This window comes from Ambystoma mexicanum, chromosome 3p (assembly GCF_040938575.1).
Source record: "Ambystoma mexicanum isolate Mex_15411 chromosome 3p, UKY_AmexF1_1, whole genome shotgun sequence".
Taxonomy (NCBI): domain Eukaryota; kingdom Metazoa; phylum Chordata; class Amphibia; order Caudata; family Ambystomatidae; genus Ambystoma; species Ambystoma mexicanum.
In genome coordinates this window covers 1,156,253,601-1,156,278,526 of record NC_090925.1, presented here as the reverse complement: position 1 = coordinate 1,156,278,526, position 24,926 = coordinate 1,156,253,601, and the positions used below count along the sequence as shown (strand labels likewise).

General features: G+C 45.5%; 1 protein-coding gene across 1 annotated transcript in view; it reads left to right on the top strand.

Moving 5' to 3' along the window:
* LOC138579841 (uncharacterized) overlaps positions 1 to 24,459 on the top strand; it is a 304,650-nt gene extending 280,191 nt beyond the window's left edge. The window contains exon 3 of the mRNA XM_069650073.1: positions 23,415 to 24,459. Within this exon, the coding sequence (XP_069506174.1) occupies positions 23,480 to 24,292 (813 nt within the window). The 5' untranslated portion in view covers positions 23,415 to 23,479 and the 3' untranslated portion in view covers positions 24,293 to 24,459. The remainder of the gene's footprint in view (positions 1 to 23,414) is intronic.
* The last annotated feature ends 467 nt before the right edge of the window (positions 24,460 to 24,926 follow it).

Genomic DNA, 24,926 nt, shown 5'->3' with positions numbered 1-24,926 from the left:
ACCAATGCTTTCTGGAATGGTGGCTTGTTCTGACCTCCTTCTGGTTTGGCACCAGGAGGTACACTAGCCTGATTTGGTTTCCTTTGTGGCTTACCCTTTTGGTTTTGTTTGGGGCCCACTTTGGAATTGGAATTATTAGAATTCTCTTTGGAGTCCTTTTTCGGCTGTTTTCCCTCCTTTTTCTGAGTAGCCCCAGAATCCTTGTGAGTGGCCCTGTTGGCAACCCACAAGTCAGCAGCCTTAGCTAACTTCCTGGAATCTAATTCCTTCGAATCAGCCAAGTGCTGTCTGAGCTCAGGAGAGCAGGCATCATAAATTGACTCCAACATTACAAGATTCTTCATTCCTTCATAAGTGTTAACTCTGTAACCCTTAATCCATCCCTCTAAGTTTTTCAAACTTTCACTCACCCAGGTAGCCCAGGGGGTACCATCATGCTTTTTGAGGGTCCTAAACCCCTTAAGGTACTGGGAAGGGGTCTTCCCAAATCTAGCTATCAAAGCTAGTTTCACACATTCATAATCCTTCTTATCCACCTCCCCCAACTCCATTACCACATCAGTTGCAACAGGGGGGAGCCTAGAGAACAACCAGGGAAGTAACTCATTCCCTGCGATGTCCTGGAGCCCATGATTATACTCAAACATTTTTAACCAATCCAACAAATCCGACTTAGGTTCATACATACCCACTAATTCCTTAGACATCCGGGGTCTTTTGGGACTGGAACTCCTAGAGGAACCAGAGGAGAGAGAAGCAATTTCCATAGACAACTTTTTCATTTCTAATTCATGATTAAGCTCTATTTCTCTGAGTCTTAACTCAGCTTCCTTCTGCTCAGCCGCCTGGGCATTAATTCTTCTGAACTCTAGCTCTTGGTTTCTTTCAGATTGAGCAATAAAACGTTTGTACTCTAATTCAAGCTTCATTTTTTCAAGTTCAAAATAAGCAGGGTTACATGTAGGACCTGGTATAGGCCCAGTAGGTACAGTAGGTAAGGCAGACAGAGGCTCAGAGTGGCTAACTTCATTAGGTTCACTTTCCTCTTCTGACTCATTCTCAAGACTTTGATTCAGATCAATACCATCACTGTTTTCTACATTTGCTGGGGGGTAGATTCCTCTGTACCACCCAGACTTTGGTTTTCTAACAATCTTTCTATAAGTTCCATTTTCTTGCCCTTCTCAGAGAGATTCTTATGTCTACACAATATTTTTAATCAATCAGCAGTTTTGGCAGACAATGATTCTAGGGTATAACTCTCCATAGCAGACATAGTTAGAAAATCAGCTTTGTAGTGCTAAGCTCTGTGGTTAGTTATCCTAAAGTGTTCAACAAGCACTCTAAAGTGTATACTCAATACAAATCCCACCACTGTACACCAGTGTTAGGCAGAAACCTGTGCAGTTCCCTCTGGGACCACGGCAAAAGATTTAGGACTACAGGTGTTTGGCAGTAAACCCACTTGGTAGCAGTCTGTACCACACAGATTCACTTGGTAGCTGTGGCTGAGCAGTCAGACTTCCCTCAAGAAGAGTTAGGCAGTATGCAGAGTATTCACAATAGGTCAAGAGCACACAATAGAACAAGTAAACACTGACCAGGGCTTGGTGTAAAAGAGATATAATTATTTATTTAAAACCACATCTAATAAAACACACAGGCACTAATATTAAGCAGTTCAAAAACACGGTCACTAAAAGATATACACTCCCTTAAAAGAATATTAGACAAGTCTTAAGTAAAGCCCCACTTATTTTCAGACAGCGGTGAGCGCTTAACGCAGATGGTACTCTAATAGTTTGTTTTAAAAGGGAGAGAAAAGCAGAGTATAAATTGGAACAGATCTCAACACTTTCACAAGAACACAACAAGCGAGGAAGGCAGAGTCAAACCGTGAAGTTAGAGTTTCAGAAGAACAAACTGTGTCCAAGGTCACACGGTTGAAAAGTGCACAAAAGTCTCGAAAAGGTTCAGAAAGAGTTGGACCAAAAGAAAGGGACCAGTTAGATGGTCAAGGCGGCCAGCCCAGTCCAGAAGGGATTATTATTACCTTGTAGCAATCTTTGGAAAGGGAGGTCTGGCGGACACGGTACCTTAAAGTGGTGAGAATACTCCAGCGGGGGCAGTTGTTCCTGGCAGCGGATGCAAGTCGGTGTTTCGTCCGGGGGAAGAGAGGATCTCGTTGTGGAGGAAGACAGGAGTCCGTTGCACTGCCAGGGAAGAAACCAGCCGCAGAGTTTCTCAGATACAAGGAGCGGTCCGTTGATTTGCGGTTCAGTGTTGAGTGGCTATCCGGCCGCCGGGGTGCTTGGCTCGGGCAGTTCGACCACATACTGGGCTGGGGTGCGAAGAAAGAAAGGTAAACTGGTTGTGCCCACCAGTCAGGGGAAGAAGCCTCTCCAGCCGGGAGATCTTCTCTGTCGTCGGGAAGTGGTGAGTCGGTTCTGCAGGGCTCCACCGGTGGTGTTGTCGTGGTAGGTCGGATCAGCTTCTCCCTCGTCGGATTCTCAGGTCCTGTGGCGACTTCTGAAGTTCCAGTCCCCAAAGCCCTGCTTTTATGCAGCATACCCCCATTCACTCAGCCTAGCTGTCAATCAAACATGCGAAGTGGTGAGCCGGCCGGCTCACCACTTGGGCCAATCACACAAGAGTGCGACTTGAGTTACTAAGGAAACTCAGTTCAGGGTGCCTAAACCCCCTCCCACACCCCCTGTGGTACCCAGACAGAGTGGCACCACTTTTGGAGGCTTCTGTGGAGAAGCCCGCCAAAAAGTGGAACAAAGGGCTCGACTTGGGTTGGAGTCACAGAAGAGAACACAAACGCCATTTTAGAAACGAGTCTTGGCAAAAAATACCAACCGGAGAATTAATATTAATTAAATAAACCTGCGGTATGTTCGAGGCTATGAGAATTAAATAATTAAAGTTGGTAGCCTCGAACAATGGGAAAATCCCATAGGGAAATATTCACGGTCGAATATAAAAAGTAGTTTCCACTGCCACCAGCCTAAACTCGATCAGGGGGGACGGAGACGTGCCCCCTTGCCTAACAGACCCCGGGACAATCAAATTGCCCTGACCAGTACGTCTATGGTGGGGTGTCACTATGACACCCCTGTGTTACTGCACGTAGGGTGCTGTGTAACACACATAGGAAAAACACATGAGACCCTATGGAGTAAAGGACCCCATAGCCCATCATGTCCAAGAGTGGGAGAAAAAGAGTCTCACTCTGGGCAGGAGGAAAAAAACAAACTCCAGAAATCCAGCAAAGCTGGTGGGGGGACTCATTAGGTTAGGAAATTCAGCCTAAAGAGAGAATTCTCCCTAACAGGCCGCCGGCCCATTTCCCGTTCCTGTGCGATGACGTAATTTCCGGGTCTGTTTTTTGCGAACACGGTAATACCGTGCCGGTATTGCCGTGCCAGTAATTAGGGGTTGGTATGAGGCGGTAATGCTATGGGCGGGCCCCGCAATGCCGGTATAGGGGGGTTGGTGGCCCTTTACCGGCATGGCGGTATTGCCACTACCGGCATGGGGGAACGCGCGTGCTCGTGCACTCGTAATCACCCGCTGTTAGCGGGTTCATACGAGCACGGACCCGCTCATTCCGGCATGCCGGTAATGAACCCGCTTTTACCGGGCAACTCGTAATGAGGGCCATTATTACTCACCTGGAAGACAGCATGCAGAGTCAGAGTCACAGCCGGTCTGGACCTGACATAAGGGCACACGGACCAGTGAAGCAACTAGGTCCACGGAACGCCCGCACCAACCACGCGACCCTGCACAGAGATGCAGGACGGGGAGTTCAACGCACAAAAACCTAAGGTGCTATCCAACATCTGGCACATAACCAAGCAGAGAGGGATCCGGGATAGCGCTTAGACCTCCATCCAGTATTGTGTGGCGCCCCCGTGGATACCAGGTCAGCGTAACAGAACGCAAAGCCTCAATAAAAAACATCCACCTGGGCGTCATGGAAACATCAGAGACTGACCAACTAGCCCAGTTACTGGGAGAATTACGGGCCGAGGTGCACTCCACCCGGCATGAAACCAATGCCCTTATGAGGGAGTTGATTGTCACCAAGGATTGCACGATGAATTAGCCAGACAATTGCTCCAAACACAGTCTGGGCAGACTCAGGTGTCAGGAAGTATTCCGTCGCTTCCAGCCACATCCGTCAATCCAGTGCAGGTGGTCCTCCCTGGGGCAGTACCTTTGGCCCCACCGGAACGTTTTACAGGGGACCCAAGAAAATATGCAGTATTCATGAACCATTTTCTTTATAGACCCGGAGCCTTTCCTAACGATCAGTCGCGGGTTGCCTTCGTTCTGTCATATCTAAGTGGCAGTGCTGCGGATTAGTCCATACCGTTAGTAAGCCAGGATGACCCACTCCTGCAGGATTTCAGGGGGTTTCAACAGGAGATGGAGAAGCTGTTCGCCCGACATACCCAGGACCAAGTTCTGGATAACAAACTTCTGTCCCTAGGCCAAGGCAGCCAAAATTTGTTAACATATATCACCACTTTTAACAGTCATTGAAACTGGGTGGTCTGAGGAGAAACGAACAATGTAATTCCCTCGAGGATGACGCAGGGAATTGAAAGACATCCTAGCTCAGGTGGTAAATTCGCCAAAAGACTGTGCAGAGTTCATCAACCTAGTGGTGCAGCTAGACCACAGACTGCAAGATCGAAGGACAGATCGAGCCAGAATGGAGAATCGGACTGTGTATGTACGCTCAAAGGAGAACATTCCGCGTTCATCAGAAAACACTTCGGAATCCATGCAAACTGGGGGGGGGGGTACGGAGCCCATTAACCAAGGCCGAAAGAGACAAAAGGAGACAACAGCAATTATGCCTGTACTGCGGGAAATCAGGTCACTTCCTCAGAATGTCCCATAAAACCCCCTAGGAGAACAGTTGGAGCTACAGAGAAAGAAGGAGGAGAACAAGAGTCGGAAAACTTCCAGGCCAGGCAAGCGTAGAGCTCCATTTGTCGAGTGAAGGAAAAGAGCCACAAACCTCACACCTTGCCCTGCCTGTGATTTTGATCAGTCACCAACAACCATCTCGGATGCATGCTGTGGAGGCATACATAGATAGCGGAGCCGTGGGTAACTACATAGACCAAGGCCTGGGAACAAGGATGGGGCTTCTGTTAAGCTTACCTGGCTCCCACAGAGGCGTCGATCTGAACTGGACAGCTGCGGTCTCTACTAATGTGACGCGTAGGGCCGAGATGACAGACTGGACTGGCCCACCTAACTTCGTTTGCTTGGCCCATAGGAATATTCTTCTGCAAATGGAGAAAGGGAATTAACCACCCGTGGAGTTGAGCGTAAATCCCCCCACCCCCGCTGTTCTCCCCACTGATCACCTTTGATGTCCTCACTTATAGTCTCACCTGATGGTTTGAAAAGATGAGCTCTCCATCCTGCATTGAGCGCAGGGGCGCGTAGATAACCAGTTGCTTCACTGGCTCGAAGGAATTGGTGAGTTCCAGAACAATATTGACTCCTAGATTCCTGGCAAGACGCCGTAAGTATGTAGTTCGTAAGAGTTCAAATGCCTGACTTTCACTCTTGTCCGATTCCTTGCAGGTTGCAGCTTGACCCTAGTGAAGAGTTCCTCGTGGCAACCGGTAATATTCTGGTAAGGATTTGTATTATCCAACACAGTTCGATAAAATAATGTCAATATGTAACCTGTTGCTTTCTCCCTTATTCAGGCGCTGAGAGAAAGTATGAAGTCTCAGGGAATAATACCTCCGGCGGTAAAATCAGGTAAGTCTATTGTGGTGAGGAGGGTTCCCCTTGTTAGTCCCTTTGTTTCACCTTGCTGTCCTTTTGTTTCCCCTCAGGGGCCAGGGTTCGGCGAAGATGCAGTGGAATCTGCGCCGACCCGTGAAGAGGAATAGTACCCCCGGTGGTAAAATCAGGTAAGTCTATGGGGGTAACTAATATTCCTGATACAGGAGGATGCAGTGGAATGTGAAGATGCTGCGAAGGCCGGTGAGTTTAGCGCGGCGCTGCAGCAGGCGAGGCGACGCGCATAAAATAACTTCTTTCTTCCAGCTCGAAGGCGCGATGGATCGGGAATTCAGGTAAGGATCAAAGGTATTGCTCTTGTTCTAACCTTTTCTCCTTCTTTCTCCCTTTTTCTAGGAGCTCCAAATTCGAGGCGGGCGTGGCAGAAGGCTGGATGCAGACTTACAGGCACGGTGAGCGTTACGCTGCTGGATGCAGAATAACGTGAAGCGTGTGCTGCTCTTCGGGCGTGGTTTAAATAGCCTCCAAATTAGTCCCAGGTAAGTATTCCTCCCCAGCCCCACCTGAGTAAAAAAATAGTCCCTAGGTAAAGTAGTCCCTTCCAAGCCTCTTTTATCTTGGAGCTCTTGCAGCATGGTCTGCATCAGGTAAGTTTGCAGCATGGTCTGCATCAGGTAAGTTTTAATCTATGAGCCTAGTGCCTATGGTGCCAGGACTGACTCTCCATATGAGCCTGGCGGCATAGGCTCCAGGACTGCACCCAAATAGCCCCTAGCAGGGGTTGTTGGGCTTGCTTGGGATAACTTGATGCCTGCTTCTGGGGTTGCTGGACTTGGTCTGGGTCCCCAGGGGTAGGCATCATGACGGCTTCCCCTATGTCAGAAAACGACAACTGAGAAGGTCACCACTGTCGACGGCACAAAGATAGCTTCTGGTCCTGTAACTCAATGCACAGCAGAATTGACCCTTCTGTGCCAAGACAGACATCGGGAAGCCATTGCCTTCGACCTTATCAAGGCCCCTCACTTCCGGGTGATTCTAGGGATGCCGTGGTTGGTGGCTCACAATCCTAACATCGACTAGCGAGCCAAAAAATGTGCCTTCTCCAATGAGTGTGCTCATGCGTGCTACCAAGTGAAAATGCCATTGTCTGACCCAGAGACACCTGTCAAAGATAAACAGGCGTTGGTACTAGGTGTAACAAGTACACTACCAAGCGAATACCACGATTACCAAGACGTTTCCAAAAAGAACAGGCTAATACCTTACCCCCTCACAGGCCATATGACTGTCAGATCGACCTCGTATCTAGTGCACAAATCCCATGTAGTCGAATTTATGCACTCACCGAACCTGAAAATCTCCACTTGAAATCATATCTGGACCAATACCTGGCAAAAGGTTTTATGCGCCTGTCCAAATCCCCGGCAGCCTCACCCCTATTCTTTGTACCCAAGAAGGAGGGGGACTTGAGAACATGCATTGACTACCGCGCATTAAAGCAGGTAACAGTTAAAAACCGTTATCCTCTACCCCTTATCCCAGAACTGCTGGACCAAGTCAAGGATGCCCAAATTCACACCAAATTGGACCTCAGGGGGGTATACCATCTTGTGCGTGTAAAGAAAGGAGACAAATGGAAGACCGCCTTTCGTATGGGCTGTACAAATATCAGGTGATGCCCTTTGGGCTTTACAACGCTCCCGCCACGTTCCAGTACTTCATGAATGATGTACTACGGGAATTGATCGACATATGTGCCCTAGTTTACATCGACGACATCTTGGTGTACTCCTCTTCTAAACAGAACCATGTCAGGCACGTTCGCTCCGTGCTTGCAAAACTCCGACAGCACCAGCTATATGCCAAACTTGAAAAATGCTCCTTCCATGTCACCGAAGTCGAATTCCTTGGTTTTGTCCTCACTCCCAGATGCGTCCGGATGGATATGCACAAAGTCATCCTTAGCTAGCCATCACCGTCTTCAGTCAAAGGTGTCCAAAGTATGCTCGGCTTTGTGAACTTTTATCATTGATTCATCCTGTATTTCTCCCAGATTGTGCACCCGATCACTTCTTTATTACGAAAAAACAACAAAATGTTCCAATGGACAGAAGAGGCGGAAAAGGCCTTCCAGGAACTCAAGAAAAGATTTAACTCAGCCCCGGTGCTACGACAACCCCGCCCAGATCTCCCATATGTAGTAGAAACAGATGCCTCGAGCATGGCAATGGGGGCTGTTTATTCCCAAAGGGATCCCGAAACAGACCAGTTACATCCCGTGGCCTTTTGGTCGCGAACATTTACTACACCTGAACTTAACTATGCAATAACAGACAAGGAACTCCTAACGATCAAGGCATCCTTTAAAGCTTGGCGGTATTACCTCCTAGGCGCCAGACATACCATCACAGTAATCAGCGACCATCGCAACCTACAGTACCTCAAGATGGCAAAGGCTCAATCATCCCGTCAACTCTGATGGGCTTTATTCTTCGCAGAATATGATTAAATAATCACGTACCGACCTGGAGTCCAGAACCGAAAAGCCAACACCCTATCCCACATGGGTATTGACGAGAACGCATATTCAACCCCAGACCTGGTGGCCCTTATTCCAGGTGACAAACTACTAGGACGTACAACAACGTTATCTCTGGACAAACTCCAAAAGGAAATTCGGCTCCTAATAAACACTGAGGCTCTACAAGACTGGACCACTCAAGGTGAACATTACACAACAAAGAACCAACTCCCGTATTTCAGAGGGCGTTTATATCTACTGAATAAGGCACTACAAGAACAAGTCATTTCTGGTTATCACGACCCCCTGATAGAAGGACATCCAGGAATTGCCAAGACCCTAGCCAAGGTGAAAAGAAATTATTGGGGGCCGACCTGGCGAAAGGACATTATGCAGTTTATCCTGTCATGTGGCATTTGTGCACAGAATAAATCCCAGAAACAAAGACCTGCGGGCCTTCTTCAACCCCTGGAAATTCCACCTGCACCGTGGCACACACTCTCCCTCAATTTCATCGCAGATCTGCCTCCCTGTCAAGGGTTCAATACTATCCTAGTGGTTGTTGACCTATTCTCTAAAATGGCCCTTTTAATTCCACTTAAGGGCCTATCAAACGCATCCAGTCTGGCAAAGGTGTTTTTAGAGCAAATCGTACGATTACATGGTTTCCCCTCTGTGCTGATTTCTGACCGAGAGAGTCAGTTTGTGTCTAACTTCTGGAGGAGGAGTTGTGCAATTGCCCAAATCAATATTCGTCTGTCCACTAGTCCCCATCCCCAAACTGATGGCCAAATGGAGCGGACGAATCAGACACTAGAGCAATACCTACGGTGCATGTTACATCAAGTGGAAGAAAGCTGGAAGGATGTGCTGTTGATAGCCGAATATGCCTACAACAACACGCTACACACCAGTACCGGACACAGTCCATTCTATACCGTATATGGAAGGCACCCACGTACTTCCGAATTAGATACCCGCATGGCCTTGGAAATGCCTGCGACTTTACATACAACCATCACTCAAGCCTTCAAAAAAGCAGCAGAACACTTGATCCAAGCCAAAGAAAGCCAGAAAAGATTCTCTGATCAACACCTAATAAAAGCCCCAAACTACCAAGTCGGAGATGAAGTCTGGTTGGCGTCTCGGCACGTGCCCATAAGAAGAACTTGAACATTTCATCCAGATATGTAGGGCCCTATACCATCAAGGCTATTATAAATCCTGTGGCAGTAAAACTAGCTTTATCACCAAATATACAGATCCATCCCGTATTCCACGTGTCACTCTTAAAACATGTTCAGGCGGGTCAAAACTCCACCAAATCTAGTACTGGTTAACAGAGAACCCGAAATTGAAGTCAAGGACATCCTAGATTCTAAGCTCACTAGGTCCAAGTTATATTACTTAGTGGACTGGAAGGGATACAGCCTTCAGGACAGGACATGGGAGCCTAGCGAGCACTTCCATCCACCACGCCTGGTAAGACGATTTCATCGGAACCATCTGACCAAACTAGGGCAAGACGGAGGAAATACTTTGAGAAGGGCCTTAGGGGGAGTGCTGTCACGATCCATGCCCCTGATCCCCTCAGGTATAACAGCCCCCTGGCAGCAGAGGGGCTAAAGCCCTTCACACTGGCCCCAAGGGCCTTAGAACTCCATCAGAAACATACATGGAGTCACTCCTGGCGCCTTTGTCGCCAGGCTCATTTTCAGGAATAAAGCAATACCAGTTCTGGACCTTAATCCACCATGGAGGCCTATTACACAGCTCAGTTCTTTAGAAGTAAGCCATGCGGTCTAGTGTTTTGGGGTCGGCGGGGCCGCGAACTACTTGGCCTGGAACTACTTTACCTGGGCTATTTAAACCACACCCAAACAGCAGAACACTCTTCACGTTATTCTGCACTCCTGCAGCGTAACACTCACCGTGCCCAGCTCCTGCTCATCTGCTTCTCCGACGGCCCAATCCTGAAGCCCTAGATCTGGATTCCATTAATAACCTGGAAGAACAGGAACAGTATTAGCGAGCAAAACCACTTACCTGTGAAGAAACCGGTCTTGAATCCATATTGCGCTTCGATTACCTCACCCATCTCCGGAGTTCGCCGCAACCTGCAAAGGTAAAGAAACAAGGACAGCATTAATAACAATTCTTACCTGGGCAAGCAGCGAGTCCTGGCAGCACCCTGCACTTCTCTTAGCTCGCCCATCTCCGGGTTTCACCGCAACTTGCAAGGGAGTAGGAACAAGGTCAGCATTAACAAAGCACTTACCTGGGCAAGCAGCACTTTGATCGCTCATCACTCCGGAACATCACAGCAACCTGTACATAGAAGGGAAGAGAACACAGGTTAGCAATTAACACCAATAAACAGTGCAGCGCTCTGTGGCCTTCGCCATCGGCGCAGCAAATCCGAGATCGCAACCATCCCTGTGAAAACAAAAAGAGACATTGTTAGGGAACAGCGTAGTGGAGCAAGACGCTGAGAAGACAAAGAAAACAGAGGGAAAGAAAGAGACAGAATAAAGACGGAAAGACATTATAACTCACCTGGAAGACAGCAAGCAGAGCCAGAGTCGCAGCCGGTCTAGACCCGAAATAAGGGCACACGGACCAGTGAAGTAACTAGGTCCACGGAAGGCCCGCACCAACCAAGCGCCCCTGCACAGAGACGCAGGACGGAGAGAGACGCACAAAAACTTAAGGCACTACCCAACGTCTGGCACATAACCAAGCAGAGAGGGATCCGGGATAGCGCTTAGACCTCCATCCAGTATCGTGTGTCGCCCCCGTGGATACCAGGTGAGCGTAACACCCTTCTCCTGTGGCAATGGTGGTGTGGCCACATTCCAATAATCCCCCTGGTGGTGCACTGTGGGAGGATTATAGGAGGAGGGAAAATCGTCATGGGTTGAGGGATGACACCCTAGGAGAGCGTGGTACATTTCTACCACTGCCCCAGCTTCATCATGCTCTTACCCACACCAGAGTCCTGGAATCCCCCATACTTCTATGTATGCCAGCAAATAAAATGTTTGTCCTCCCCTTTATAGTACTGAGACGGAAAAGATCAGGCATGACATCCTAGAAATATGTACTGAGACGAAGAAGATAAACGGAATGCGGAAGAGCACTCTGCGGTACCACAGTGACCAGACCAGCCTATTCAATCTAGCGAAACCCGGCTATACAATAAAAAGGAAAGAAGGACTTGCGATGAGGAACAGTCCTCCCTGGAACAGTCCTCCCTGGACGAGCCGCGAGGAAAGGCAAAGTGTCTGCCATGCACAGGAAGAAGGCTGGGATGCCCAGGAAGAAGCCGAGAGCTCCAGAGCCGGTACTGACACGCAGGAAGGGACGGCAGGCTGGCAGACGCAGGCAACATGCGGTCCAGAGGCTTTGGAAGTGCAACAGTTTCCCGAAGAACGAATGGTGCTATGGAGCCGCTTCAGACCAAATGAAGCCTTCCCAAGAACCACGAGTCACATGGCTGACGAAGGAGGCCGGGAGAAGGCAGATGCCCTCGTGAACCGAGAAAGCAGGTACACGGAGGGGCAGGGAGACGCTCGGAACCCGAATAAGTGGTGGCGAATACAAAAGGGGAAGAAATACCCCAAACCTAGGGTAGGACCCTGAGAGTAAGAAGACGTTGTGGCAAGTAGAAAAGTTGAAGAAATACCCCAAACCTAGGGTCTACCCCCAGGGCTAAGGCGGGCTTTATAATTTCGCACTTTTCCGGGAATGCATTAACTTGGGCCACACCTTTAGTTAATTCTGGAGATGCCCTCCTGGATGACTATGACGGATTCATACAGGCTCTAAAGACCATGTTTGACTGCCCAGAACAGGTCTATAGTGCCCAGCAACGCCTACTTGATTTCCAACAAGGTTCCCATGACATTCTTAAGTATGTAACACGCTTTAAGCAGTTGGCTAAAGAAGCGGATTGGTCCTCAGAAGCCTGCTTTACTCTTTTTCGAAGAGGGCTAAATGAAGACATCAAGGACGAACTAGTCAGAGTGGCTCGCCCAGGTTCATTCCAGGCTCTTATGGATCTCTCTCTACAGATAGACTTTCGTATCCAGGAAAGGAAGGCAGAGAAGAAGAAAACCAAGATGCCCTTCCAGAAAAATCTTATAGAAACCTCCTCGAAGGCTGATCCCACTCCTGCTCCTGCCAATGAACCAGAACCCATGCAACTTGGGGCCTTCCGTGGACCCATATCCCCGCAAGAAAAAATGTGAAGGATCCACACGGGGTTATGTATGTATTGTTCCTCAGATAAACACCTAGTGAGAGAGTGTCCTCTAGCTCCTCCACAGCGTTCGGGAAATGCCAGCTCCCGATCCTAGATGGAGCGCAGCTTCGGGAGAGAGATGTTTGCTCCACATCTATTCCATCCTTGAACTCTCCTGGACCAAACAATCTAGTGATTTTACAGGCCTTTCTATCGCCATCCAAGAACGAAACCTACCCCATTTTGGCATTGGTGGATTGTGGAGCCATGGGGATTTTCATAGATCAAGATTGGGTCACTAACCACCACATTCCATTTGAAACCCGAGACATCATGCAACTTGTAGAGGCAATTGACAGAAGACCCCTTTCTTCAGGAGCCATAACCCTTCAAACCAAGGAGATACAGCTCTCAATAAACCACCATCGAGAGATGATTAAATTTGACATCATAAAGTCTGCTCATTACCCAATGGTGTTGGGTATGCCCTGGCTACAAAGGCACAGCCCATACATCAACTGGGCAGCAGGATCCTTGTTCCTGGGTTCCGAACATTGTATGTCTCATTGTCTATTCCTGGATTCCGCGCCAACATCTTTTGGAGGTACACCGACAGACTAGCAAGAGCCACTCACAGTTTCAAATATCATCCAGGTTCCTAGGGCCTATCAGGACTACGCTGATGTGTTTTCAACTGCCATAGTTCAGGCCCTACCCCCTCATAGACCTGAAGACTGTGCTATTGATACTGAACCCTCAGCTGTGATTCCCTTTGGAAGGATGTTCATTTTATCCGAACCTGAGAAAAGGGCCCTCCGTGAATACTTGGATACCAACCTTGAAAATGGCACCATACGACCATCCAAATCTCCGGCTGGAGCCTCGTTGTTTTTTGTTCCTAAAAAAGATACTAATGAGCTCAGGCCTTGTCTTGATTATTGTGGTCTAAATCAATGCACCCTGAAGGATCGTTATCCATTGCCCTTGATCTCAGATATCCTGGAAGCAGTAAGAGGAGCTGTGATTTTCACAAAATTGGATCTCAGAGGAGCCTACCGTTTGATCCGTATCAGGGAAGGTGACGAATGGAAAACCGCCTTTAGAACACCCTTTGGTCACTTTGAGTACCTGGTCATGCCTTTCGGACTTGCTAATGCCCCAGCGGTCTTCCAACGCTTCATGGATCGGGTGTTTTCTGATATGCTGTTCCTGTTCGTCATAGTATACCTGGACAATATCTTAATATTCTCTAAGGACCATCTTAAGCATGATGAGCATGCTAAGGCAGTGTTACAGCGGCTACGTGAACACAAGCTCCCGGCTAAACCCGAGAAGTGCCTCTTCCATGTCACTACTGTTCACTATCTAGGATTTGTCCTTAGCCCAGAAGGAATCGGGATGGACCATGCAATGGTAAAGGCCATACTATCCTGGCCCATTCCGACTACAGTGAAACAAATCCAATCCTTCCTGGGGCTTGCTAACTTTTACCGAAAATTCATACCTTCCTTTTCGGAGATAGTTCAACCGATCATTGCGTTGTTGAAAAAAGATACTCCCTTTATTTGGACAACAGCCCAAGATGAAGCATTCCAACGGCTAAAGACAGAATTCACACAAGCTCCCATCCTGGCTCAACCTGACATAAATCCTCCTTTCCTAGTGGAAACGGACGCTTCTAATTACGCCATTGGAGCAGTTCTAAAACAGGAATTCGAGGACAATCTGGAACATCCCATTGCTTATCTTTCACGGACTCTAACTCCCAGCGAAACCCATTATTCCGTTTTAGAAAAGGAACTGTTAGCCATCCGCCAAGCCTTCACAGAGTGGCGTCATCTACTTCTAGGAGCGAAACATCCTGTCCAGGTCCGCACAGACCATCGAAATGTTCAAGTATTACAGGCTCTGGAATGTAGAAATAGCCTTCAAGCCCGTTGGGCCTTCTTTTTTGCCCAGTACCAGTTCCAGATCCATCGTGTCCCTGGGACACAGAATATAATTGCTGACGCTTTATCCCGACGTCCCGACTACGAACCTTTTGAAGATCGGTCATTCCCTCAGATGTTTCCCCATACGATTTTCGTAGCACAAGCAATCAGCCTCCTAGAAGACATTCGAATACAAACCCAGTCCTCTGAGCTTTCGAAGGAATTTTCAGGGAAGAATTGATGGAATCTGAGAACAAAGGACGGATATCTATTCAAGGATAATGCTCTAGTCATCCCTACACAGAAACTGCAGCAAAGGATCATAAACCTCTGCCATGATACCCTTCACTCCGGACATCGTGGCGTCACCAACACCCTCCGTCTAATACAAAGACAATTTTGGTGGCCAAGAATGAAAACTGACTTACAACTGTACATCCAAGCCTGCGCAGTCTGCAGTCAAAACAAACATGATAACCAGAGACCGGCGGGTCTCCTACTGCAGCCCGTGCTACCAACAAGGCCCTGGGAAATTATTGCTACAGACTTCACGGTGGAATTGCCACCTTCCAGGGGATACACGACTATCATGGTCACCATTGATTTATTCACTCACATGGCTCATTTTACACCCTTATATAAACTACCATCCTCCTCAGAACTGCTGGAATCTTCCTGGAACACATATTCCGACTTCATGGACTTCCTTCCAAGATCATATCAGACAGAGGACCTCAATATATTTCTCAGTTTTGGAAACACCTTTGTCGAATACTAGGGATTCAACGCGCCCTCTCTTCAGGATATCACCCACAGACTAATAGGGCTACTGAACATGTGAATCAAACCCTAGAACAATATCTTCGTTGCTTCACTACCAAAGTCCAGGACGATTGGTCACTCTTAATACCTGTGGCTGAGTTCGCCTACAACAATTCGGATCATTCGGCGCTCAGGACCAGCCCTTTTTTCTGTAATCAAGGGTTTCACCCTTCAGTGCTACCTTCCGTTCTCCCACACCCTACACCTGTTCCTACAGTTGATAATTGGATCGAGACCCTCATCAAAGTACAGAAAGAAGCCAAAGAGCACTTAGAAAGAGCCCGGAATCGTACCAAGCATTATGCGGACTCCAAAAGAAGACCAGGACCCTCTTACGCAGTAGGTGATAAGGTCTGGCTGTCCTCGAAACTACTGCCCCGACATCTAAGACTGAATAAGTTGGCTCCCCGGAATTATGGCCCCTTTTCCATAAAAGAAATCATAAACCCAGTGGCCTTCCGACTCAAACTACCAGACTCCTGGAAGAGGAACCATACAGTTTTTCACACGTCTTTAATAAAACCATACATCCAGTCCTCTCGGACGACCCTCAGACCTAACCCCGTAATTGTTGATGACTAACTAGAATATGAAGTATCCAGAATATGCGACTCCAGGTACAAACGAGGTAAACTTCAATACCTGGTTGAGTGGAAAGGATACCCTCCTAGTGAACGCACTTGGGAACCAACCTCATACCTAAATACCCCCAGATTACTCAGAAGGTATCATCTCATACACCCGGGCAAAACTGGTACGACAGGTTTTCGGAGGAGGCATGCTGTCATGAACCGTAGGACGCGTCCCTTTTGGACTTCCTGGTCCCTAACACATCGGGGCTTGCACTCCGTAGTACTTTCAACATGGCCGTCTAACATAGAACGCTGTCCACCAGCCTCCACAACAGACGTATCACGTTCTATAAAGAGACCACGCCCCCTCGGCCCCGCGCACCTCAACACTACCGCTTGCAGTGGCTAGACGTGTGCTCCGTAGTTCGCCTTCGCTGAACTCATTTGATTCCTGGTTACCGGGCCCTAGCTTTCCTTCCTCTATCATTTCCTTCCTCTTTATCCTATTTTGAATCCCAGACTTAGTGTACCCGTCTCTGAGTACACCATCCCTCATTTCCTGGATTTCCCTGACATTCTAAGCATTCCTGGATTCGAACGCTGAACGCACGCTGCAACCCGAAGACGCTCGCACAGGGTTGTACAAAACCCGAACCGTACGCAAGAAGACTCCTTCAAAGAATTCCAGCAAACATCGAAGACAGGTGAAAAAGGGGGAAACATGTGACAGTTCTAGCAAGAAGACTCCTTCAAAGAATTCCAGCAAACATCGAAGACAGGTGAGAAAGGGGGAAACCTGTGACAGTTCTAGTATCCTATCCTTAAGTAAGCAAAGTCCAATAATATGGAAAGTGTTTTATTGTGGTCACCAGAGACAGAATAAAGACAGAAAAGACATTACAACTCACCTGGAAGACAGCAAGCAGAGTTGGAGTCACAGCCGGTCTGGACCCGAAATAAGGGCACACGGACCAGTGAAGCAACTAGGCCCACGGAATGCCCGCACCAACCACGCGCCCCTGCACAGAGACGCAGGACGGAGAGTTCAACGCACAAAAACCTAAGGCGCTACCCAACATCTGGCACATAACCAAGCAGAGAGGGATCCGGAATAGCGCTTCGACCTCCATCCAGTATCGTGTGGCGCCCCCGTGGATACCAGGCGAGCGTAACACCCTTCTCCTGTGGCGATGGTGGTGTGGACACATTCCAATAATCCCCCTGGTGGTGCACCGTGGGAGGATTATAGTAGGTCACCACAATAAAACACTTTCCAAATTATTGGACTTTGCTTACTTAAGGATACTAGAACTCTCAATTTACTACTAAGGATATATCCGTTTGAATGCCGAGTCCACTGCACAGTACAGCTGCACAAACTTTATTTCATGTCATTGACTGCTGGAATAACCCGGGGGATCTTCCTGTACAGTTTCTGCCGCATTGGACTACCAATATCTTGGGTAAATTGAGCGCACCTCAACTTGTCCCTCCCCGTTTTTGTGTTTCTCCTTTTGCACTTTATGTTGTGTTGTTAGTGTGAGAGCTAGAGTTAGGGGTTTGACACACAACAGTAGACTTATCTTTATTTTGACATCTTGACTGGTCCATTTGAAATTTGTGTTGAGGCAGGGAAACCCTCTTTGCCTTAGGGCAAGTGAAGCATTGCGCCAACTCCCCTATTAATTTGAATAAAAGCATCTAGCAACAAAAAAGCCACCTGTGTGTCGATCTCTCACTACTGCACCCTCACAGCAGCCATATTGTATAATCGTGTACTTCACTGTATTATGTGCATGAATATACGAATGTCCTAGCAAGATGACGTAATAGTGGAATAGCGAATGATGACTTTCCAAAGATTTCCACCTGTGTAACCAATTATAGTGTCCAACACATCACTAACATCACATACATAATAATGAATACTAGTTATAATAAAAAATGAACAAAAAGATGATAATACAATAATAAGCTCTGAAGTTCAAATAATGTAAAGGGCATTTAGCATCAAATGTTCACAATGTTTCCCAAGGTACATCAGGATAGAGTATAACCAAAAATACAGATAAATACATCAATATTCTAGGAAGTTGTATTAGTTGTTGGTTGATTGTTTTGGTTCAGTCAGTCCTGTTCTTAAATTATATACTCCATAAAAACAATGTTCAAATAACAGAAAACAACCTAGATCCCAATATTCATTAAGACCCCTTATGTGTGAATACAGAGAGTGCATGTATCCCAAACATTTCTCACTTTGCTAGCCATTTTGTCAAATTTCCCCCACATTTGGGTAATTTTAACAACTCTAAAATGGTAAACTGCATTTGGGATATAGTGTGTCTTTTCTCTGCAAAATGTACAGTTACGGGAGATTTCATATTTCCTATTCGTACATTTGATTTATGTTCGGACCACTGTGTTTCAACATTCCTTGTTGTAAGTCATACATAGTATAAGCCACAGAGGTATTTGATGGCATGCACAAAGTTTGAAGAATCACATGTTGCAAAATCTTTAACATAAATTGTTTTACCAGTTTGTTGGTGTTGTGTTTTATTGCCTTTAATGATATGATTGCAATGCAAATATAGAAAGTTTCATTTCTTTTTAGATTTTAGAATTTCGACATTCTCATCTGCTCTCACTAACATTCCTCTTAAGGAGATTTTTTTCCTATATGCAAATACTGGTGGATTAAGATGAAATGTTTCATAAGGTTGTCCAATTGTAAAATGTGCCCATGTTTCTTAATGATCTTTTTGATTTTCATGCTCTGTTACAAAATGTGTGTCATGTACACCAATTTAGGTTCAGTTTTCTGAGTCTTATTCTGCAATAATGTCTGTCTCTGATCTGTTGAATCTTTCTGCAAGGGTGTATAAATAGTACATTCTTTATATCCCCTCAGTCAAAATGTATTCACGAAAATGTTATTAACTTTCTCCAAATGTTGAGGATTTGATACTATCCTTTTAATGTGTAAAAATTGACTGTAAGGAAGATTTTCGATCAACTCCTGGTGAAGACTTTGTACATGTAAGAAATTATTTTGACAGCTGTTTTAACATGTACTGTAGTCATAACTTTATTTTCAGCTTTTCCTACTTGTACACCAAGGAAGGTCACTGTAGGTTGACTATATTCCATCATGAACTTAATATTAATTTCATTCAAAGATACAAAAAATTCCATCAGGTCAGGTTCTAAACCTGTCCATACAATAAAGACAACATCGATATATTACTTGCTGACAAAATATACTGTTTTTCAAACCAAAACATAAATATGTTTGCATATGCAGGCTCAATAGCTGCCACCATTGCTGTTCTTGATATTTTGCAAAAAGAAGTCATTTTGACACATGAAAAAGTTATTGTTCAATATTGTTCAATATCAACTTCGTAAGTGTCAAAGGGAAGATCTTCTTCGCTCCAAAATCATCATGTTGTAGTTTCAAGTGCTTCTAAGTCTTCCAAATGGGGGATTGATATATAAAGACTATTTACATCCATTGTCACAAGTAGATCATTGGTAGTGTTTCTCTAAGGTATCTATCAGTAGTTTGTATACAGGGTTGCAAAATGTTGTCTAAATATTGTGCCATTGGTGCCATCAAACTTTCTGTCGCAGCCATAATTGGCCTACCTGGAGGTTGTGAAAGCGATTTGTGGATTAGATTTGCACCAGTGAGGAGGCAGAAAGGATTTTATCCTTAATTAAAACTACACAAAATGTATCTAGCTGAGAAAGACCTGACGAAATTGTTGAACTACTTGAATACTTTATCAGAAAGGAAATCAGTCAGAAACTCCATGCGAGTATGTTAGGTCAATATTTCACAGCTCAAAGCATCCGAGAAGTTTAAGAATCAATATACATTTAGTATTGTGTCAAAATAGTCCCCTTTTTGAGCAAAAAGTGTACCAAATCTTGAACAAGTCTTCTCTAGACCTGATCCTTTTAACAATTGAAGAATTAGGGAACAGATTACACCAAATAGAAAATGAAATGCAATTATTGAAAAATAATTCATCACAACAACTCACAAAGGAAAAACTGGCTGCTACTTTAAAAGAAATGAATACTACACTTGAAACGTATACTAAGCAATTGGAAGCCAAAAAGTTACAAAAGTTCAGAAGGGATAGGTACGATTATAAAAATTATATTGTGTACACATGGCAGGAAACTGTGAGCAATGCTCCCTATAAAAACATTGCAGACATGTCCACCCGCGAGACCCAGAGAAACGGATACAACTACTCCAGCCAACCCTAACCATCCCCCACCGCCCTTACAGCCACAACTAGGTCCCACGAGGCTGTGGAACAGACAAGATACCACCAATCACCACACAACCGGGTGTATGGACACTAGCAGCGGTGCTAGTCATGTGGAGGGGGGGAGGAGCATGCAAGGTTTATTAAGGGAGCGGGCGGAGGGGACAGCTAGATCCTCAAACGGCCTCGAATGGAAAATCAGGCACGTACCTCCTGAGGCTCAGGGTGTACAAGCATCCCGTCGGGTAAGATTACACGAGCCCAACCGGTTCAGTCCAGGATAGAGATGACTAACGAATACCATTAACAATTTCCTTCTCTGCATACATCTCTCAAACTCCAAACCAAACACAACCACAAACCTCTAGCGCAGCAAACCGCACGAACTTCACTACACTGCAACAACAAAACAAAAAAACACATAGACTCGCACACCAGCACACGACGACTACCGGCCGCATACACCCCAGGCCCAGCCGACGGAACCACCGGGCTGAGGCTGCCAACAGCACATCACTGCAATCTTGCACTTTTCCAGCCTCCACCCACTAACCCACCATCCCCCCCTCTTTCAGAGCCGCCAGAGCGCCAGGGGACCACTCCAGTGGTGATAGTGCGCGGTACAAATGACCTTTAACATTAACATTAACAGACTAATACTACATCCTCAGATGTATTTAATAAGGAATTTGATTAAACTAGTTTAGAAAGGATTGTGCCAACCTATGCTGTTGAAATTTATAACTGATGCAGTGCACAATTTGAAACCTACGATTTCCATAAGTTAATTTTTTAGATAAAAAATCAAAGTCACAAGAAGGAGGAAGAACAAATCCCCCTAGGAAACCCCTGGTATTGAAGAAGGTTTAGTAGTTAATATTTCTCAAATTACATTCACACATTCCAACTGAAGACATTGGAAAAAGTCCTCTCATTTTTTCGAACATATGACTCTAACTTATGTCATGAACTTGTGAATATTTCTAAATTAATTAGGAAATGAAAGTGAAAATATTCTTTGCGACATTGGAACCTATGGAATCGATTCCATCAATTGATGTATTTATAAAGAGTTTTGACCAAAGGGCACATTTATGCCGCCAGTTCAACATAGCAGATGCTTTTGAGAAATCTTTTTTGGATGATTTGAAAGACTTGAGCTTTTGTACATCAAAATAAAAAAGTATGGTGAGGAATGAATTCAAAGTCTTGAAAGATATATCTGAAATGAAAGAAATTACTATTAAACCAATAAATGTGGCACAATATTTATTATGGAAACACAAATATGAGAGTGAATCTTATCGACACCTAAGGGTACTACTACTCACATTAAAATGTAAGTTGATTCTACAAATACGGTTGTTGATTTGATTAAAGAGGTCATGAAAGAGGCTTAGCATAATGAATGGATTTTTGAGTCGAAAAGTACGTGTTTGATCAACCCTTATCCTATTATGCCAGTTTTTATATATTACCTAAAATCCACAAATCACTTTCACAACCTGCTGGTAGACCAGTTATAGATGTGACAAGAAGTCTGATGGAACCTATAGCAAAGTATTTAGACTAAGGGCCTCATCAGGGGTTGGGCAGAGTGGCAAAAATGCAGCGGTAACAGTATTACTGCTGCATTACTGCTCCTTCCCAATCCAGAGTTTGGGCGCAAAGTAGAAGGTTTACCTCCAGCTTCTTGCTGGAGGTAAAACTCCACTTTCCGCCCATTTGCGGCGCTATTACTCCAGCGCTATAACCTCCTGCGGCAATAGCGCTGTTAGTGCCCCATAGAGTCCTATACCTGCAACTCAGGATCCGGCGCCAATAGAAGGTTAGCGAGTTTGTTGTTCATAATTTTTATCTAGTTTTAGAGTTTAGGTATTCTTGAATCATATAGTCTTTTTTTTTGTTAATCCTATAGAAACTGAAAGTAAGTTAGACTTTGCCACCGCTGAAGAAAGGTGTCTTGATATGTCCGATGCACGTTGAGATTAAATAGTATCTTCAAAAATTTTACGGGACATCTAGCATGAATGTGCATATCTTTGAGATGTTATTGATATGTATGCACTACTAGTGATATAACTGGAGATATAATGGGATGTCTAGCATTGTGAAAGAACTTTCTGTTTGAGTGTTAAATAATCAGTTATACTGATAATATTATTAGATTTATGAACTGATAACTGGTTTATGTGTAAGAATTAACACCATGTATATGTGAAAATTGTATTTTGTTTCTTTTTAAGAGAAAAATGTTAATGTCTTAGTTCATTAGTGTTCGATCAAATTTGAACCACATAGAAAATAGCAAAAGTCTTTTGGAATGTATTTTATTTTAATTATCATTTTGATTGGGAATCACTGGTGTGAGTATGGTATTAATTACACAGATTGATTTTATGTAACAGTAATTTATTGTATATATAGGTGTACATATAGGTCATTAGCTGAAGACCTAGCATACCTGCATCGATAATGTAATGAATGTGTATAATAATTTAAATTAGACTAGTGTGAAATCTAATTATAATTTAGAATATTTTGTTTGGATAAAAGTGCCATAAAAATGTAATACATAAATAAGATTAATTGTGATCAAATAGCAAGAGTTGTTTGTGATCTCTGGTGCAAAACAACTGTAGTTTGAATATACACCTAAGTCAAGTCATTTTTTGTGGGCAGAAATATTTGAAAGATGGAAAACGTTGATCACACATACACATGTTAACTGCGGGAGAAGATCACATGTGAGTCAGTTAGGAAGGTCTCCTCTTCTATGGCAGTTTAAGCAGGAATAAAGAAAGCTGACACTGAAAGCTCTCTATCACACTGGCTCCCCTATAGAAGCGAGCACAAGGAATGTGTGAATGCTGCCTACACAGTTTCCTTTAAGGTTTCCCTTTCCACAAGCACATAAAAATATGCCTATCAAGTCTACCTCCATGCTGCAACACATAGGCAGCTGATGCATGCATAGTTCATCGAAAGGGTCCTCAGAATATGTTTAGTTTATCAAACAGATTGTGTCACCAAAAAGCAGTATACTGCTCTTAGCTGGCCTCAGTGGTTTTGACGTCTATTACATCAGTTAACAATCACAAGGGCTCGATAAATGCGCCATTGCACCAACAACAGCAGGGTGGGACATGCTGTGCTATGTAGGGATGCCTTCATGAGAAATTGTCATGTCTTTATCATCACACATGCTGAGCCCAATACTCATGGTAACCCGCGCATATCATCCTTTTGTAGGACTTCCCCCAATACCTGATGAGGATAAAGAAGGTGATCAAAGTAGGGTTGAAGATGACCCAGAGATGAAGAGGCAGGACACCATTCAGCAGAGCTCTCTAGATGAAATGCTTCGGACATTGAGAGTCACCGACCAAGTGGGGGAGCATGAGGAGGCAGAAGGTCTCAACCCTGGCCAGGTCTCTACAGGTGGCCCTGCAGATGACAGTACCGCTGCACAACATGTCCTAACACAACCTCCGCAAATACCGGCGGGACAGTCCTGGACGCAAGCCTCGCAACAGATGAAAAAGGTAAAGATGCTGCCCCGTCTTCTGCCCCATTCCTCCCACGGATCCCTTTTCCATCTCAGGGCACAAGAGGAACAGGCCAGCATGCAGAGGCAGGTTTTAGCTTCAGATGGGACGCAGCAGGAACTATTGTTGAACTCAATGCGTCAGTGTCAGTTGATAGGAGAACAGAATGAAATAATACGCGAGCAGACCAGTGTATTGCGCGACCTCTCGCAGCACCTGGAGGCAGCCAATTCCTTCCATACAACCATCGCAAAAGGCATTGGCCAAATCGAAATGTACTCAAACAGGATGAACGCTACTCTGTCCAATCTGGTCTTGCTAAACCGAGGAATGGTATCAGAAATGATAAAAGCACAAGAAACGAACGCCAAGAATCTAGAAAGCTTCGCCGCACTACTGGAGAAGCAGGAGATTGCACACAAACCAACGGGCAAGAAACCCTTAGGCGGGGTCGGCGCCCCCTCAGTCGCCAGCTCTGTAGTGGGCAGTGATGCCCATGCGTCAGGATCCTCTAATGCTCGGAGACCTGTCACACAACTGCGAGGGGCGGCTAGTGTCAAGATACCTAAATTAAAGAGATGATGTTGCATGCATATGGTGCACGTCTGCAAGTTCACAGTTGTGCAAAGAATCATCATGTTATTTCAGCAGCCGTTTGTCGCTTCATATATTCTTGTCCTGGATAAACATGAACAATATCAATATGGTGTACCTTAAAAAGGCTCTGTTTACAGATGCAAATGCATACTTACAAGTAAAATGATGGATTTAACAACAGTCGGTCTCTGCAGTACTTCATTAATAATGTGGCTATATTGTTGGTAGTAAAAAGCATTGGAGAGGAAAGGGGGTATACGTTCATTTTGCCACTGTTTCAGTGTAACGGTTCATATGGTGATGGTACATTTGAAAAAGGGGGAGTGTGGGTAGGGAACGGCGGTTACAGGGGAAAAGGTAAGTTCTGATTGGGTACAGTGAGCAAATTCTAATTCGCTTTTCCAGCGCCGGCTCAAGGTGCGCTGAGAGGGCGCACCCACAATAAGGGCGCATTGCCTCCAGCCTAGTGTCATGTAAACAGTGCCTATTTTTGAATGACGTCCTGATTCTTTAATAGACGCTAGCCGCACACATTTCCCACAGGGCTCTGGCAGACCTGGGGCCGGCACTGCGCTTTTCACAGTGACTTTGGTTTTCGAATGCACGATGTGAAAGAATT